Here is a 19,767-nt window from a genome sequence, read left to right as displayed (position 1 = left end):
GAAAAATATGAGTTTGCTCATGTTTAGTAGAGACTTTTTAAGAGTTTGTCAGCCAAATTTGGTACTGGGCATGCATCCAAGGCTGCAGGGCTGAGCAGGACTTTCCTTGCAAATGTTGTTTCTGGCTGCTGTGGTGCGGGGCACCAGAACTGAGAGCTGCTATGCACTCAGGCTCCTCCTGCTGGTGCCTGTGCAAGTGTGGAGGAGGAAGTGGAGGGGTCAGAATTAAGGTTGCATGGGGATCCTTAATTCTGGCATTTCTTATCTTTTGCGTGTTTGACTTTGCAACTTTGATATTCTTTATTTGTGGTTTTTTGGATGTAGTATAAATATAAGATTAAATTTAGATATAGACCTTTGGTAGTTGGCTTTGTCAACTAACTTTCAAAAAGACAAAAGCAGTGGCACTCTGAGGTAAATCGTGCGGGCTACAGTGGGAGTAATACTATTTTTAGAAAAGAAATAGAGGAGAAAAATGATGTAAGTTTGGAAATACGTGTGCTGGAAGATAACAGCTTGAGGGTACTATGTGAATTGCACAGAGTTCTGTGTTCTGTTCCTGGCCAGTGCAACAGAATGTGCAAGTATATTCAGATATATGCAGACAATATGAGACAGTGCTTTGCAGGTGAAACCAGAGGACCCACAAGAGACTCCTTCATCTGACAGAGAATGCTAGCCAATCTGGATAGGTGCCAGAAAGAGCTCTATACCAGCAGGAAGGAGAGGCATCCAGCACCAGATATTGGTCAAACTAGACAGAGAAGATAATGGGAAGGTATCTCTCTACCACTCAACTGAGCTGAGCAGAGGACCAAGTGGTGGTTGTTCAAAATAAGGCTTCTCTGAGAGTAGCATGTCCCTAGGATTAGTTGACACACCAAGGAAATCTACCTATTTAGATTCCTATATGATTCCAATACCCCGTACTATCTGAGTGCCTCACAAGAATTCATGAATTTATCTTCACAGCAGCCCTTTGAATTAGGAAATAATGTTATTAGCACTATTTTGCAGATGGAGAAACCAAAGGAGAGAAATTCAGTGACTTTCCCAAGGTCACACAAGAAGTGGTGGGGCTTCACGTGGGTGCAGTAGTCCTTGCTATTGCAGAATCAGGGTCCTAATTGATGGAGATAGTTCTTCCCTCACATATATATTTCCAGCTGACTCTTGACTTCAGTAGGAGAGACCAGAATGGATGTCTCTTACGACAGAATTGAGTCCTGTGGATTTTGTTTGCCAAAGAGATAACTTTGCAATTGTCTGATTGATAGATACATGTACTGGACTGACTGGAGTACCAATGCTAAAATAGAACGAGCTACACTTGGAGGAAACTTCAGAATACCTATTGTAAGCACCAATTTGGTGTGGCCAAACGGACTTACCCTGGACTATGAGGAACAGCAGCTTTACTGGGCTGATGCACATCTGTATGTATCTGTCTCGTCTGTGGTAGGATTTTTAAAAGAAATTTATTATAACACTTTACTTTCAGAGCTCAGATTTCTTTTCTCCTTTTTTTGTCACTTCAGATGCATTTGGTACCATTTTATACTGTGGCCCATTAATAATCATTTAATAGTTTTTAAATTCCATTGTGAAAAGTAATCAGTAAGTACGTAGTGCTGTAATTGTTTAATCACATGGTTGTTTCTGTCTTATACCAGGTAACCAAAATTGTAGGGACCAAATTCCGCCACCATTACTCAATCAAAACTTCCATGACTTCCTTGGCAGTTTTGATTAACTAACAAATCTTAGAATTGACCTGTGATTTTGAGAGCAATGTATGTTAGTAATTTGCAGGCACATAGAATTACTGGGTTTCCTGAAATTCACATGGAGTTAAATTTACTCTAATGCTGTGCTAGCTCATTTGTCTGATTCTTAATGCAGTATTTTAGCATCTTCTCTGATCTATACATTGCTTCTGCACAGCTTCTCTCTTCATTCATCACTAATGGGCAGTGCCTCTCACTGTGGCATTTGGAGATGGCCCAGTGTTGTTGCTGGAGGCTCCGGGACTAAACCCCGCCCGCAAGCTCAGGCCACCAGAATTTCTGCCTTCAGCAGCAGAACAAGTTGGCAGTTCAGTCTCTCTAAGCCACTTTGTTTTCTAAGTTTAAAGTTTTTTCATGCTGCATAGTGACTGCATTTCAGCTTGTGTGTGTCTCTGACTTTCCTGAGGTGAGGAGTCACTGGAGCATTGAGGCTCTAACCCTTGGGGTTCCCCAGTACAGCATCTCTTCCACGGCTGTCTCTGCCCCCTTTCCCCTTCACAGCAGCAGAGAAGCCTTGCAGGCATTGAACCAAGTCCAAGAGGTGCTGTGCACAGCTTTTCAAGAGCCTTGGAGGACGAGCTGTGCTCTAGCTAGCTGCTGACCCTCACTCTGCCAGGGCAGGAGGCTGGAGAAGGCGAGCTGTAAGCTACTGACCCTTGCACTGCTAGGGGATAGGGATTTGCATTGGACAGCTGTGTAGGGTGTCAGTCCTTGCCTGAAGCTGCGACTCCACTGTGGAGGGCTTAGCCAAGACAGAGAGGAAGACCCGTCACAGCCTGCCCCAGAGTAAGACTCTGGCCTCAAAAAGGCAAAAGCAAACATCCTATTCATAAGGCAGTGATTAATGTAGTTAATGGGCAAGTGGTATAAAACCAGGATTTAAACCCTTTCTCCTTTGCCTTCCCTCCATGAAGGAGCATTTGCTGGGCTTTTTATCAGGATTCCCCCCCGGCATGCTTTTGTCAGGGCATGCAGATGCCCGGTGCACCCCTGGAGTCCTGCCTCAGGCAGCAGCTGTGTTGCCAGTGCTTAATTTGTTCCAGGGCTTGTCAAGGGCTGAGCTCTGGCACCTGTAGGCTTGACAGTTCATAGTCCCAGCACCTCAGGGCTTGCTGCATCAGTTATGAAAGTAAAAAAATGCTTGAGTCCGAGCACCTAATTGTTTGTGCCCTAGCACCTCTTGCATTACAAATTAACCACTGAGTGTTGCTGATCCCTGAAGTTCAAAATTCAGGAGACAGACCCTCCAAAATTTTGAGATTGCTCTCCCCCCAGGAAAGACCTATATAAATTTTTCATCTTAAGCCAACAAATTCCTGAGGATTTGTACATGAGAGATCAAAATTCCTGTACAAGACTCTTTCTTTCAATCTGCCGTCTGCATCCAGAATCCTAAGAAATGGCTGGTAATAGTCACAGCAAGGCTCAGGTCCCCAGTTAGGCATCTATACCCAGGCACGGACAACATCACAACCTGTGCCCTGTCCAGAGAAACAGACTCACTCAGAATTTGCCAGCTGCTGGAAAAAATTCAGCCCCACCACTTGATCAAAATCAAGAAAAATCTTTTGAGCCCAGTGCAGAAAATTGTTCAACCAGAGGTCAAAATAAGCATGGGTCTGACTGTAATTTTACCATTATGGTAAATATTCACAAAGATACAAACTTTATTGCATCAATCATTTCCTGGCAGTGCTTATTCATAACCAATTGTCTAAGTGAATGTGTTTGCTGGTACCAAGCATCTGTGTTATCCCCCGATTTCACACAATGTGCCTTCAGATAGTCCTCCTGAGAACATGGTACCACTGAGGAGATGTAATACAAAATTAACCGTCATTCCTGAATCACATCTGGATCTCCCTTGTGGACAGGTAAGTACAAACAACATGCTGAAAATCAACTCAGTTTTCCCTAGAGATCCTTGCATACTTGCTATGAAAGTAAACCTTGGAGGGTTGGAAGCATACCTGGAAGACAAGATGACCCAGGGATTATGGTCCTCCACTCAGAAAAAGGAAAGCATGCAGGTCTCTCAAGGTCACCCCTTGAGCTGTACCAATTTCCAGTATCTCAGAATGCCCATCCTTTTAGTTCACTTCAACAGCTCTGTTAGCGGTGTTTCTGAGCACAGCCATAATGTTGGTTTTGCAGGATCAGATCCATCAAGTATGGTGTCCTGTCTCTGACATTGACCAGTACCATATCCTTTAGAGGAAGGTACAAGAAACCCTATAGAGGGAAATTATATAACAACTTGCCTACAGGGGAAGTTTTGTCTTAACTCCCAGTTAGAGGGTTGTTTATGCTCCAAAGCATGAGTGTTTATACCTAAGGCTGTGAGTTTGCCACGGAGGTCACGGAAGTCATGGATTCTGTGACTTTCTGTGACTTTCCGTGACTTCTGCAGCGGCCAGTGTGACTGGCTCAGGGGCAGCTCAGGCAGCCCCTGCGCAGAGGCACACCAGTTGCTGCTGGGGCAGTCTTGGCCTCCCCGCCCCCAGCCGCAGAGTTTGGGTGTGGGAGGGGGCAGGGGGTTGGGGCACAGGATGGGGTGAGGCGGGCTCTGGGCGGCACTTACCTGGGGGGCTCCCTGGAAGTGGCGACATCCCCCTCACTCAGCTGCTAGGCGGAGGCATGGCCAGGCAGTTCTGCACGCTGCCTCCGCCCAGAGAGCTCGCTTCGCAGCTCCCATTGGCACGGAGCCAGGTAGGGAGCCTTCTGGCCCTGCCAACTCCCAACACCAACGGGGGTCCCAGGCTGCATGCCCCCACCCAACCATCCAGCCCCTCCCCGCCACCGCTCGTGCCTCCCCCAGCACCCGCGGGGCCCCTGGGCAGCCGCCCCTCAAGTTTTATTCACTGGTATTTTTAGTAAAAGTCATGGACAGGTCACAGGCTGTGAATTTTTGTTTACTGCCCGTGACTTTTACTAAAAATATCAGTGACTAAAACATAGCCTTATTTATACCCCTTCCAAAACCAGGGAATAACCAGAGGTCAAAGTTTCTCTGTGACAATGGACATAATGTTACGGTTAGAGAAAAGTCTGATGCCTTTCAAGATGGTTCACGTAAAGGATGTGGAAAAGAGGAAAAAGTAGAGTTGAAGTCCTAATCCTCCATGGGTCAGAAGGCACTTTATATTTGATAAACAACTGAGGAACCTCCATTACATCTGCTGAAAGACTCCTTCTTCATCTGGACCTGGACCACCTCCAGTTAAAAGCCTGGGCATGGGAAGAGAAGTGCAGTTCAGCAGGGTTTCTCCATTAGTCTCATTGATACAGTTTGGTATCCAGACAGAATTTAACCAGGTCAGATTTCATTTCTGGTGTGAGGGGAAACAGAAGGCACTTTGGGGCAAGTATGGTCTCTTTGTTTTTTGTTTGTACCGTGTCCAGCAAATGGGGCCCTGGCCACTAATTTACGACAAACAATTAATAATCACAAAGTTCTGATGATCTCAGCTACACTACAGGTTTTCCCAGATGACTGGTCAGAATCCAGCAACCAAATACCATAAAAAGGTGTGTACCAGCCCTAGCAGTGTTCTTCATGGAGATACACCAGACTCTCCAATGAGTATCATCAGGAGTCAAAATTCATCAGAATGGCCAAACTAGACGAGCTTATGTGCAGCTTTTTTCTTGCCATTACTTCCAAAAGACAGGGTTGGAATTAGTTCCTCTATCTGTACAAGAACGACATAGCTGTTGTCAAGTGGAAAAGGTTATTCTTGTAGCTCCAGAAATCATTCTGATCAAGATTAGTTCATCTTTTCACAACTCCTGTGAAACAACGTTTCCATCATTTTGTTCCAATCCTTACACTCCCTTGGAAAGTTGTGACCTAAATGGATATTCCCAAAATGTCTCATTCTATCCAAAATGCCATGGCCTTAGGACATCAAACTTGCTGCAGGCAAGACATTAAAATCCTTCATCAGTTGACATCCTAGGCATCTGGGAGACTATTTATGGAGTACGAATCAAGGTCGTACACTCAGAAGGTCCCTATTGGCATTGTGGGGAAAAGTGTCTGAGGCTCATCTGAAGAAGATTTGCAAAATAGATTTTCATTGCTCTGCAGAGGGAGCATTTTGGTAGGAAGGTGCTACTGGGTTGGTTCCCACATAATTCCTTAAATTACAAAGCTTTTGCTTTATATGAGGTAACTTGTATGTCTGCCTATTATTCATCTTGTAATAATAATTAAAATTCTGCTTTATCTTCCCCTCCTCCACTTCTATGATTCACTGTTTCTTACTTCCCATTAGTGATGAAGGAGGAGAGAAGCCATGCAGCAGAGGGAAAAATTTCTTACATGATAATTTTCTTTCTGTCAGCAGCTTCTCTCCTCATTCAGCCCACCCTAGTAGTCTGGTGAATGACCAGAATGCAATTTGTAACAATTGAAGTGTTTCTCTAAGGGAGACTTAAACATACAATTGCCCTAAGATTAGCTAATGTAAGTTCATGTTATTCACTTAAGGCTAATGATTGGTTACCTGCATGCTTCTACAGCTTTGAAAGAGCTTGTCTGGGTGTTAAATTGAAGGGTGGGACTTAGTCCTGGAGCTGCAACATTGAACTCACCTCTGGACACTGGGAATGTTATCGTTTACAGTGTAATTTTTCAGAAAACCTTTCAGTTCCATTGACAGTCTACACACAAACATAGCTTTACTACCTGTATTTCTGTGTCTGCAACCTTGATGGGCCTTGTCTTCCCTTTAACTGCACTGTGAAGATAGAAGCAAAAGCATGGCAATTGCACAGGCACATCTTTGAAGGAGAGGAGGAGAACTCACATGACCTTCTTTCTCCTGTCACCAAAGCCCTGCCATGTGTATATAACACCTCACTGAGTTGTCTGATCACCAGAATTCTGGGAAATGGAGTCAGGCAGCAGCCTTTACCTGGGGCATAATACACTCTTCACATTTGCTCTAATTTCTCTAATTCCCCTACACTCCACCAAGTATTTTCTCCTCACTGCTCCCTTTTTCTCTTCTCACTCCCAGCTTCTAGCAATACCATGCTCCTTTCTTACCAAGCACTTTCTCTCTCCTCCTTGAAATCCCTCCTCAAAATGCATTTCTTCTAGAAATCCTTCCTACTTTGTCATCCTTCCTGCCAACAATCTTTCCACACCCTCCTTTTTCTGTAATCTCGTGTTTTGTTCTTGTGTGGCTTGTCTGCTTGGACTGTAATCTCTGTGAGGCAGGGAACTTGTTTAACTGTGTGCCTTAAGTGCTGCAAACATTTGTGGCCTGATAAAATAATTTTACATAATAATGCACCGGCAACTGTAGCATAAATTGAGTCTTCCTGAAGCAGCACTATCTGACCTTCACTGGAAGCAGGTGCAGGTGGGTCAATAGCGCTGCTAGGGATAGGATGGGTAGACAGTATGGAGCAGGGACACTGCTTGCCACAGGATCTGTAGGGTTGGAGCTTATATCTCCTGTGGGCCTGGGAGGTCCTGCTTCCGTTAGTTCTGGTCATTGTTACAGAGGGGAGCCTGAACTCCAAGGTCAACAGAGAAGAATTTGTGATTGTTTTATAGCAACTCTTCTTCTTTCATATATTTATTCGTGGGAAACTTAGCACATAGATTTATGTATTTATTTTGTATGTGATCTGCTATGTATTTCCTGGTAGCATGAATTTGGATCTTCAGCAGTGCCCACTAAAAAGACAGTATCTTTCCCTTTCATGGTGCCATTGTACTCCTAGTGCAAGGCTACATGAATTTTGAATCCTTTCAAAGGAAAGAATTCTGTCATGAAATTTGTGCTCATTTTGGTTATGTATAGTGTAGCTTAAATGTTTAGAAGTTTTCTTCTAAAAACTGATTGCTTCCAGTACATTATTTTATTAGTGCTTCAAAGTCATTACTTTGCATCATTATTGAATCAGTAGTTTGAAAAGCCCCTGAGACCTCAAACTGTATTTAATAACAAATCTTAGTTAAATATGCTCCAGTACTTAATTGGTGGAAACTGGTCACAGAGTGTAATTAAGTAGGTACTGGTACCTGTAAAAGTTCAAAGCTTTAGTATTTCCTTATTTATTTTAGACAGAAGATTGAGCGATGCTCCCTTTCTGGTTCCAATCGTGAAGTAATCATTAGTACTGCACTATATCCATTTGCCATGACCTTGTTTGATCAACACATTTACTGGACAGATTGGAATACCAGAAGTATTTACCGAGCTAACAAATACGATGGCTCAGATCAGATTGTAATGATCATGAATCTGCCACAAAGACCAATGGATATTCATGTTTGGTCAAAAAGTAAGCAACAACAGTGCATCAATCCTTGCAACCAGTTTAATGGCGGTTGCAGTCACATCTGTGCACCAGGTAAACTATTATGTTTGATGATAATGTTGACTGTAGCAGAACTCATAGTATGGTGGAGTGCTAGGTTTAAAAATTACTTGGGAATGGCTGAAATATTTATTCACCTAAACCAGGGATGGGCAACTTTAAGGTAGCATAGCACCACAAAATCCCCTAAAAGCCCGGGCAGGCTATACAGAATTTTTTTTTGAAGATTGATCCGGGTCACTGAGGGGTTCCGTCTTTTAGTAAAGCTGCTGCTGCCTCATACCCCTCTGCTTGGCTCTGCTTCCCCATCAGCCTTTCTGCACTATGCCACCAAGTTCCAGTTACTGTCTCCCCCTTGGATGATTGTTTGGGAGCTGAGAGCACATCAGGTTTTGCCCAGCACCCTCAAGTAGTGGGTGAGAGCAGGGTACACCTCTGCCAACAGGGAGGAACTAACCGGACCTTGGTAGCATGGGCCAGAGCTGGAGCCTGTGCTGATGGGGAGCCTGACGTATGGGTTCCCCATGTCAGGGAGTCTGTGTTTATGGGGGAACAGAGTGAAGGCAAAGACCATGCACAGAGTCGCAGCACCACTCAAATTTGGCCCAGCCACCAATCTGTCATGTCAGCAGGAACATTACACCATCCAGCTCTGGTTACTGCCTCCCTGTTGGCAGAAGTGTTCCCTGGCTCGCCCACGGCTAGGAGGGGTCAGGGCTGATGACAGATAGATTGGCTGTGGAAGATGGGTGCCAATGGGAAGGCAGGAACCAGAGCCAGGAGACATGAGCCCTTCCCTGCATAAGTGACAGAGTTGGTTGGGCCAGTGAGTGGTGTTGCGACTCAGTGCCTGGGCTCCTGCTCCCAGTCCGGTACTCTCTCCACTCTGTACTCCCTGTAACCCCTCTCACTTTAAGTGGTTGTGCCTGGTGCTCAGATTTGGGTGGGCCGGGGTGCTACTTGGTTGGGCTATGGCCCACCCAGGCTACGCCCCTGCTCAGTCCTCCCGAATAATATTTTTACTGGCTGTCTATGGACAGGCCAAATAAAATGATCTGGTGAGCAGGCTGTTTCCCCTATGTCTACAGTTGCCCATTCCTGGTCTAAACTAAAATATATTGAGGTCCAGACTGTACAAACTGAATTTTCTGTGCTAATGTGACAGCTGCCATTTTGGCTGACACACCAGGGATTGAACTACATGAGCTGCTACAGTTAGAGCTAAAGCACTCTAGCTGGGGCTGTACTGGACACCTGTCCTCTATGGATTCGGCACAGAGGGGGCCTATAATACATACTCACCAGTAGATTACACTGGGACCTCCGAATGGTACCACATCACTAAATATTTCATGCTGCAAATTTAAAATTTTGTCATAATCTGGATTTCTTTATCACATGGTATTACAAAATCTTTTCATTACCATTATTTCCCAGACTCTTTCAGAACCCTTGCTGTACAATCTCCATTTGTTTTGTTGTGTTATTTTAAAAGCTTTGGTAATTGAAATTCCAATTTCCAATAGAAAATGAGTGGGTTTAATAAGTTGATAATGTTGTACAAGTTTGGCACAAGCTGAAACTGAAAATAAATTTGGGGAGGGATTTTTAAAAGCACCCGGGGCAAGTTTTTTAAAGGCTCCTAAAGATGCAGATAGGTGCCTAGTGGGATTTCCAAAAGCACCTAGGCACTTATCTCCCAGTAACTGTTGGCCTGGAGGCAAAGGGAAAACTCCCATTGACTTCAATGTGAACAAAGTTAGTCTAATGTTTTCCAGTTTTAAGGGCCAGATCTTCAGCTGGTGTGGCCTTAATTTTTGACAGCAGGATACTTTCTCACTTGGATCCAAAAAGTGCACTTGTTATCACACTGAGAACAGCCCAGAGATTTCATGGAATTTATGACAAACAAATATTATAAATCAGTGCACCAGATTTTGAGCTCAGTTACTTCAGCGTAACTCTTGAATAGTGCTGTGGAGTTAAGTGGATTGACACAGGTGAACTGAGATCGGAATCTGACTCAGTAGCCTTGCTTATTTAAAAGGCTGATACATACAACAAAGCTAGCTGTTATAGTTCAAGAATAATGAATGCTGTAGCTGTGAATAATTTTATGGAAGGCTTATCTTAATGTGTTGATACTCTCATCCTTTTTTCTTTTTTTGTCTCAAATGTATGCAGGTCCTACTGGCGCAGAGTGTCAGTGTCCTTCTGAAGGACGCTGGTATTTAGCCAATAATAACAAGCACTGTATTGTGGACAATGGTACCAGGTGTGAAGGAGGGCTCTTCACATGCCTTAATGGGCGATGCATCTCAGAGCGGTGGAAATGTGACAATGATAACGATTGTGGGGATGGCAGCGATGAGCTGGAAAGTGTGTGTGGTAAGCATTTTAATAACTGTGTTGGAAAGTGACACAGGGCTCAGTCCTGCTCCCACTGACATCAGTGGCACTTTTCCCATTGGCCTGGTGGCAGTAGGATTGAGTCATGTGGTAGTAATTCGGAGCGGGCTCCTGCCTGCTCTCTGATTTTGCGTCTGCATCTTCATGTGTATTATGACAACAAATCTGCATTAGAAACAAGAAAGGATTTGTAGGCATGCCTTTAACTTTAAATCATGTTTATCTGACTTTACCTTTTGACTTTGTCTAATTCAAAACGTGTATTTTACTTTTCATGCAGTCCGTTTTGCAGCGATGTTTGCCCTGGCAGGTAAAAGTGAAGCGTGTTTTCCTTTGCTACATTTGTCAAAGAATTGAGTTTACATTGTATCCATGACTTTTCCTCCCTGTTTTTATTCCCTTTTAGCTTTCCATACCTGTCAGCCAACAGCTTTTACCTGTGGCAATGGGAGGTGCGTACCTTATCACTACCGCTGCGACCACTACAATGACTGTGGAGACAACAGTGATGAGGTGGGCTGCTTGTTCCGAACTTGTGACTCCCACACAGAATTTACTTGCAATAATGGAAGGTGTATATCTCTTGAATACGTCTGCAATGGTGTAAACAACTGTTATGATAATGGCACTTCAGATGAGAGAAATTGCCGTAAGTTCATCATAACTACCTATTGTATATTTGGATCTGACTCTTTAGACCAAAGAAGAGGCAAATATTTTTGCTTGTGGAGAATAATGAAGCTATCAGCAAAAGAGAACAAGTGACTTCTCTTGACATGATTGGTTTATTTTAACAATATTCTGCTTTATGCTATTTTGAAACAAAACACAGTAATTAAAATATTTATGAGCAATATGAGAGCATAGATATTTTATTTTATTTTACTTTATTATTAAAAACAGCCTGTCTTCTGTACGTCCCCAACCCTGGAAAGATTTATGCATGTGCTTCACTTTATGTGCTGTGAACAGTCCCATTCAGTTTGACAAGGCTATTCATGGTGCATTATGTCCTTATGTAAGTCTTCACAAGGTTGGGACCCAAATGTGTGCGGTGGGTATATGCTATAAAGTTTTATATAATTCTTACTGTGTTAATTGCAATAGCTTTAATCATCAGCAGCAAATATTATGCACGTTACTGCAGAGTTACTTTACTGCTTAATATGTATTCTTTATATAGTTAAAAAAGTGGAAATGCTTCATTACTTAAGTGTTCATTTCAAAATCAACATAATTGTTTTTGGAAATGAGTATTATTTTCAATAAAATACAAAATGCAGTTAAGTCAATATTGACCAATAACATGGCTAATCAGGCTAATCAGCCCTTCTGGTCAGTAGGAAGTTCTCCTATGGAACATTCATAAGTGGAGCTGAGCAAATAATTCATGATGAGAAATTTATACAGTTAAGGTAGCCCCTTTTTCTGTTTGTACCATATTTGTTGGTATATTGTGATTTTCTGGAATGTACTTGTAATTTGCATTTTTCTAAAATTTTTGAGATGTTTGCTCTATAGATTTATCACAGGTATTCGAAAGTTCAGCTATGTTTCTTATTTGTGGTTGGTCAGATAATTCACATGGTATTATTTCTGCCACAATTGGTTGAATGTACAAGCACTTCCAATGTGAATATATGTGCATGTGAATTTACAATATGGTTTCTGTGAAGACCAGCACATGCTACTTTGAAAATGCATTCTGCCAACATTTTCGCCAGTAAAACTTAATTGCCTGAATGTTCACAGAGAGTAGCAGGACAGAGCCGTGAGCATGGCCCCAAGTAATTCATATCAACATTTGAACAAAAATGAGTGGAAAACATTTTGAGTTATTTGCCCAACTCTCTTTGTAGCTTCTCAAGACATCCATGTTTAGCTATTAATCAAGAGAAAATATCCCAGAAAAATATGTAAAAAATCTATTTTGTGTTAATTTACTATTGATTTAACTGTGAGGAAAACAGACTTCTAAAGTTTTGCAGCTGTTTTAGCTCCCTCTGGTGTTTTTTAGAGCCACTTTTGTTTCTTTTGAGTGAACAGTGATATAGTGGCAGTCTCTTACCTAAAACTTTTATAAGAGACTGAAAATTTACTCCAGAGTAAATTTTATTTTAACAACATTGTGTTTCTTTCAAAATGATACAGTTTAGTGGGATAAAAATGAGCTAAACATTTGCTGTCTCTTTCCCTCTTAAAGCTGAACGCACTTGCCAATCTGGTTTTACAAAATGTCAAAGCACAAACATTTGCATTCCTCGAACGTATCTGTGTGATGGAGATAACGACTGTGGAGACATGAGTGATGAGAGCCCCACTCATTGTGGTAAGTAAATAGTGCCCTAATCACCTTTCTTCACATCAGTAATTCATTCCTCAGGTGCCTTTGGTACAAGCTCAAATGTTCTTGTAACATCTGTTCTTTATACTCCCTGAGGCTTATGAGGTATATGTACCATAACGTGCTCACCATTTATGTAGCCTCAGCTTTTCCCAATGAAATCAGGCATAATTTCTCTATCTTTTTTGTATAGTATTTCAAGAATCCCTTATCCATTCTGATTATTCTTTGCTGTACCTTCTACATCAGTGGTTTTCAACTTGTGGTCTGCGGACCCCTGGGGGTCTGCCGACTATGTCTTAGATTTCCAAAGCTGTCTGCACCTCCATTCGAAATTTTTTAGGGGTCCGCAAATGAAAAAAGGTTAAAAACCACTGAACTACATATTTTTCAAGGTTACCAGAACTGAGCAAACTATTCTGAATGTGCCTTTGTCAGTTCCTTAGTGCTAGAATAATTTCCTCTCTCTTTTGCTCAATACTTTGGTTTATACCAGGGGTTGGCAACCTTTCAGAAGTGGTGTGCCGAGTCTTAATTTATACACTCTAATTTAAGGCTTCGCATGCCAGTAATACATTTTAACGTTTTTTAGAAGGTCTCTCTATAAGTCTACATATTATATAACCAAACTACTGTTACATGTAAAGTAAACAAAATGTTTCAGAAGCTTTATTTAAAATTAAATTAAAATGCAGATCTTATCAGTTTAGTGTGATCCTTGCCCTTGCTTTTCCTTGCTGAGTTTTCCAATGTCTGGCACGTATTTGGATACTATAAGCTGCACACAGGCTTCTGAGTGATCAGTTGTTAACCGGCTTCGAGAGGGACAGAGGACAGATTTCATGTGTTAAAATATCTGTTCACACAGGTATGTGGATCCAAATGCTGAAAGCATTGCAAACACAATTTTCTTCAAACAGTTAAATTTCACTGGCAGAGACATCCAGCAGGTCAGAATAGAGACCCCATGATCTCTTTCAGTAGCTTCAAATGCGCTCCGCAGATCCACAAACTTTGATGTCCACAATTCTGAGCTTTTTAACTGAATGAGTTGCATTTCGAAATCTTCAACACCCATCCACTGAAATACAGACAAATCCAAGTCGCTTTCTTTGAACTTTTCAGGTTTAATTAGAAAAGAAAGCATTGGGCCAAATCACTGGAAATCTTGAAATCTGTCAGAAAATTCTGATTCCAGTGCTTGCGTGTACTTTCGAATCTCATCGACATTGACAGTGCAACATGTCGATAGCTCTTTTCTGAGTTGGAAGTAGTGGGAAGTAGAAGTTTGAATATCCCTGGAAAAAACTGCTAGTTTCACAACAAATGCTTTCCAGGCTTCATAAAGATCCAGAACTGTTTGCCCTGCACCCTGGAGACAGAGGTTGAGTTTGTTTAGGTGAGCGGTGATATCAGATAGAAACATGAGCTTACACAGCCATTTGTCATCATCCAGTTTGGGGTAGTTTTGTTCTTTTTTCGACAAAAAGACCTTGATTGTGTCAAAACAGTTTACAAAGCGCACCAAAACCCTGCCACGACTTAGCTACCGAATGTTGCTGGGAAGTGGGATGTTGTTATAACCACTGTCCATCTCTTCTAGCCGTGCTTGAAATTGTCGGTGAGTCAAAGCAGATCGAGCAACAAGGAAATTCACAATTCGCACCACTGTATTCATCACATTATTAAGCTCTGAATTAGAAATTTTAGCACACAGGTTTTCTTGGTGGATGATACAGTGAAATTTGACTGTCGGACGGCCAATTTGATCTTCAAGTAACTTTACTAATCCCTTCTGTTTTCCGACCATGGCAGGAGCACCATCTGTTGTCACACAAAATATTTTTCTGAGGTCAACTCCTCGTTCTTCAAAATGGTTTACAAAACTTTCCAGTATATCTTCCCCCTTTGTTGTGCCATGCAAGGGTTTTAGGCAGCAAAGTTCCTCTTGGATTTCATTGGAAGCACAATATCTTGCCACAACTGCCAAACGTAGAACGTCATTTATATCCACGCTCTCATCAACTGCAACAGTAAACACTGCTGTGTCTTTCAATGCAGTCGTTTACTTTTCCTTAATGTTTTCTGCCATTTCACTTATGCGTCTCTCAACTGTTCTGGCAGAGATGGGCAGTTCTTTTATTCTAGATATGATTGTATCTTTATTTGGTAAATCATTGAACAAAATCTCCGAACTACTGAGAAAAACTTCTTTTATATATTCCCCATCTGTAAACAGCTATCATAAATCTCGGAAGTGCTGCTATATTACTGATGGGTTTTCTGCATGGAGAAGGGGTGAGAGATGGCAAAAGTGTAGTGCATTGTGGAATAAAAAGAGAGAAAGGGAAAGTGGGAGGAAGAGAGGGACAAAAGGGAAACGGAAACAAGCTGAAGGGTGTTAATGAGCAATACATTCAATGCCCCTGAATTCCTTAGTTGTAGGGAAACAGTGAAGATAACAAGTTCAAGGCCAAACAGCAGATTTCTAGTTTGTAGAGTTCCATTTTCCTATTATTCTTAAAGTGAAAATCATCTTAGTCTCATCTCAACTATAAATATACAATGTGCTTTGTTCTCTAGTTGCTCTGTGGAATCTTATACTAGGGGCAAATTCTGCATTCCCATAAGTGGATGCAACAATAGAAGCTGCATGTACTTGTCTAAGGAGAGAATTTGGCCCAGTAGTTGAATAGAAAGAGCAGCTAGATTGTACAAAAAGCTCTTTGCAGATAGAATATGAAAGGGCATCCTTGCTAGCATAATTTTTTCTTTTTGTTTTTTGGAGTCTGTAATGTTTTTGTGTGTCATGGACTCAAAAGCAACTTAAAACAAGTTGGAAGGGTAACAAAAAGAAAGAAGTCATACGTAGGTTTTTTCTTCCAGTTTCACTGACTTGCACAAATAGTGAGTTTCGTTGTACATCTGGACGTTGTATTCCTGCTCATTGGTACTGTGATCGAGGAGTAGACTGTGCTGATGGCTCTGATGAACCTGCCTCTTGTGGTGAGTGTGCAGTTAAAAGAGAACTGTTCTGGGGAATGGGATGGCTTAGGAAATCGGTTATGGGAAATAAATAATTTCTCTTCTAGATCAGCAGTACAGATCCAGTCCAGGCTGGTAGTAACTGGAAAAACCTTTTAAGGCCTGTTCAGTGGCTTGTCTGATATGAGCCTGTAATTTCAATTTATTTCTAAGTGTTTGCATCACAAACGCTCTGTTTGGAAAGTGAATCTTCTTAGCTAATCATGATTGATTACTGGTAAATGAAAACCATTCCTTTCTCCTTTGAAACAACAGTGTTGGTGAATTGGCTGATGTGGGGTAGGTAGCCTGTATTTTGGAATTGGCTTGGACATGAAGAGTGCATATGCACTCTGACATTTGGGAAAAAAGGTGTGGACAGAGGGCTACACTTCAGATAGTGTGAGACTGGGGCATTCTAGGATTCTGAGTGTCCCATAATTCCTTGGAGTAGTCAGGTCCTGTATGCAGGATGGAAACTGATTAGAGTAAACAGGGAAATAAGAAAGGGAAGGGAGAAGGAAGTAGGGAAGAAGCCAGATATTTTCTCCATAGGGCGGAAGAAGAGGAAGACCAAAATCACTGGGAAACGGGTAGAGTACAACATGGCAGATATCAGTGGAAAAAACTGGTACTGTAACAGGAGAGTAGGATTTTCCTGTGATTGAAAATGGGCTGATGTCTCATTCTCCACATTTCATGAGGTATAAGAAATTCAAGTGATAGCTGGTAATGCAGTGTTGGTTTATTACTAGCAATGTATTTCTTAAAATAAAAACTACACCTTTTAATTTCAGACTTAGAAATGATTGTGACTTTTGCCTGCATTTCTAGGGCTCTGAGACACATGCCTGCTTTTGGGGGAATTCAAATCGACACACCTTCAACCTTATTAAGACCTGTCTAAAAGGTCTCTGGATTGCTCCAAAAACCTCAGCCCTTGATTAAAAACAAGCAATTATAAACATACATAGTAAAATTAGTACTGTCACTGTCAGGACGGTGAATTCATGTTAGATTTGATGCCTGCTTCAAGTTTACCAAGTTTCCTAATTTCAGATTTCTTTAACAGTCTACTTTTTGATGTATAACAAGGTTGACATACTAATAAGCAAAGCAGTAATGTATTTGTAGGGGTTGTTAGTGCAAATGACCAATAAAGAGAAAATGGGGACATGGAGAAGTGGTGTTCACCTTATCTCAGCAAGTGTGATTTGACCTAGGTTCTAATATTTCAGCTTTCCTCTTACATTTCACTAGAGTAAACCTGCCCTAAAGAATGCTTCCGTTAGTAGGTTATTACAACGGTGCAGGCTAGTTTAACAAGCAGAGTAATTCTATTCATTTTTTAAGTGTCCCATGTGCGGACTTGTTCAAGTAACCAGTTCAGGTGTGATGATGGCAGATGTATCCCAGCAAGCTGGATCTGTGATGGTGATAATGACTGCGGGGATATGAGTGATGAAGATCAAAGACATAACTGTGGTAGGTGTCCTATACAAATAAAGTATTGTGCTAGGGGCAACCCACGGGCTTTCAGACCAGGATAGATTTACTGAAAAGTCTGCATGACGTAATTTTTTTTTCTGTCAGACTATTTTGTATAATTCCTTATTTTATTCCACATTTTTGGAATGAAAATTCTAAACTCTAATAAAAAAATCCCTTCTCATTTTGTCCCGTTCCATTCAATAGCCTTGAATTATAAACTGCCTTGAGATGAAATTTACATGGCATGTTTGTTTAACACAGACTGCAGTAACAACTTCAACATATATAGTGCCTGATCATGACAGTACATCTTCTCTTGTGAATCAGTATCAGTTATTAATGTCAGCAAGGTTCCAGTAGAAATTCTATTAGCTGGAGAGCAGAGGATCAGGTTTGCATGGCTGTTTAGCGGATGCATAAAGAGGAGAGGTGCAGGAAACCTGGCCCCTTCCTTGTGCCGTTCAGCAGTTATTGGCTCCCTTGATTTGCCCTCTGGGGAACAAGCATCTCACAGGAGTGAGTAGGGAGAGTAGGGGTCTTAGCTCTGCTTCCTTATGCACCTGGCATCAGGCCTCTGGCCTGGCACCAAGGGAAAGAATGCTGCATCCCCAGAAGGGAGGTAACAGCAGGGGTGGTTCCCCTGCATGCCAGGGAGCTCTGGGAGGAATGCTGCTTCTCCCTGGGTCATTGTGGCACCACACCTACCCTCCACACACAGCTGTGGTCAGTGGAGATACACCGGGGATGAATCTGGCTTTTTGCAATGGATAAGATGCATTTTAATGAATTTCTGCATGAAATTTCTGGTACACATGCCCAGATGTGAATGGGGAATGCACATTTTATACATGTAAAATGAAAATAACTCTACTTCTGTTACTTAGCAAATGTGCTTTATTTTAGCAAACCGCAGCTGCACAGCCACTGAGTTTACATGTGTGAACAATAGGCCGCCCATGAGGAGGTGTATCCCTCGGGTTTGGGTCTGCGATGGAGATGCTGACTGCAGTGATGCTTACGATGAACATCAAAACTGCACGCGACGGTCTTGCACTGAAAATGAATTCACGTGTAACAATGGATTGTGCATCCGAAACTCTTACAGGTCTGTATGTACTTCAGCAACAATACAAAAGCCTTGCAAATAGTTTCAAATGAAGGAATGAATTCATTTCAGTTTTTACACTTTGTCATTAAATAGGATTACATTTAAGTGTGAAATAATTTATGTGCAATGCATTCACATGTAAGTTTTAATTTTAAAACCTCTAGGATGCTTGAGTAGTTTAATATTAGCAGAGCCTACCAATGGCATTAAACCTGTACTCCTGGGCACAGTAACTGTTAATGGGAGAAAAGAAAAGGAGTACTTGTGGCACCTTAGAGACTAACCAATTTATTTGAGCATGAGCTTTCGTGAGCTACAGCTCACTTCATCGGATGTGAGCTGTAGCTCACGAAAGCTCATGCTCAAATAAATTGGTTAGTCTCTAAGGTGCCACAAGTACTCCTTTTCTTTTTGCGAATACAGACTGACACGGCTGTTACTCTGATACCTGTTAATGGGAGGAATCTCACTGGTTTCTTTAGTAGCCATACTTGCATGAGTACATTTTGATTTCATTATAATTATTCATGTGAGTAACGGGGTACAGCTGGGAGTAAGGATTTGCATGACCAGGTGTGTATCTACCCCTCCATCCATCCGACAGTCACTACCTTTATGTGTTTAACAACACCACCTTTCTTTCCAGGTGTGACAGGCGGAACGACTGTGGTGATAGCAGCGATGAGAGAGGGTGCATCTATCAGCCCTGCCAACAGCACCAGTTCACATGTCAAAATGGGCGCTGCATTTCAAAGGCATACATCTGCGATGGGGATAATGATTGTGGGGATGAATCTGATGAGCTGGAACACCTCTGTAGTACACCAGAAGCAACCTGCTCTCCCCATCATTTTAAATGTGACAATGGAAACTGCATTGAAATGGTTAAAATCTGCAATCGGCTGGATGATTGCTTTGATAATAGCGATGAAAAAGGATGTGGTACGTGTGGAGTGTTGGGGGTAGGGGATTAGGGTTCTGATATTTTATTTTAAATGTTTCAGACAATTTTAAAAAAATGAATGCTTAATGAAGTCAGCAGGTTAATTAAGATGATACATGTTCCATCCGGACTTGCCAATAGGATGTATGAAGAATGCATACATATACCACACATTTATTAATTATTAAATCATAACACAGTATGCTATCTTTTAAATATAACATGTCAATTCATATATTTAAGCCATGAAAACTAGCCAGTACTTGGTAAATAGAATAAATATATCATCACAGATTTTAGATATGAAAATATGCCAGATAAA

At 41.7% G+C, this 19,767-nt stretch overlaps 1 protein-coding gene across 3 annotated transcripts in view; it reads left to right on the top strand.

The window, feature by feature from the left end:
* LRP2 (LDL receptor related protein 2) overlaps positions 1-19,767 on the top strand; it is a 182,220-nt gene that overhangs the window by 106,492 nt on the left and 55,961 nt on the right. For all 3 annotated transcript variants that reach the window (XM_037912394.2, XM_043525116.1, XM_043525115.1), the window contains exons 41-49: positions 1,278-1,436; positions 7,870-8,159; positions 10,311-10,514; positions 10,942-11,184; positions 12,739-12,864; positions 15,766-15,885; positions 17,257-17,388; positions 18,298-18,499; positions 19,149-19,444. In XM_037912394.2, coding sequence (XP_037768322.1) covers positions 1,278-1,436; positions 7,870-8,159; positions 10,311-10,514; positions 10,942-11,184; positions 12,739-12,864; positions 15,766-15,885; positions 17,257-17,388; positions 18,298-18,499; positions 19,149-19,444 — 1,772 coding nt within the window. The remainder of the gene's footprint in view (positions 1-1,277; positions 1,437-7,869; positions 8,160-10,310; positions 10,515-10,941; positions 11,185-12,738; positions 12,865-15,765; positions 15,886-17,256; positions 17,389-18,297; positions 18,500-19,148; positions 19,445-19,767) is intronic.

This window comes from Chelonia mydas, chromosome 11 (genome assembly GCF_015237465.2).
Source record: "Chelonia mydas isolate rCheMyd1 chromosome 11, rCheMyd1.pri.v2, whole genome shotgun sequence".
Lineage (NCBI taxonomy): Eukaryota > Metazoa > Chordata > Testudines > Cheloniidae > Chelonia > Chelonia mydas.
The sequence above is the reverse complement of the archived record's forward strand: the minus strand, read 5'-3'. Positions and strand labels throughout refer to the sequence as shown.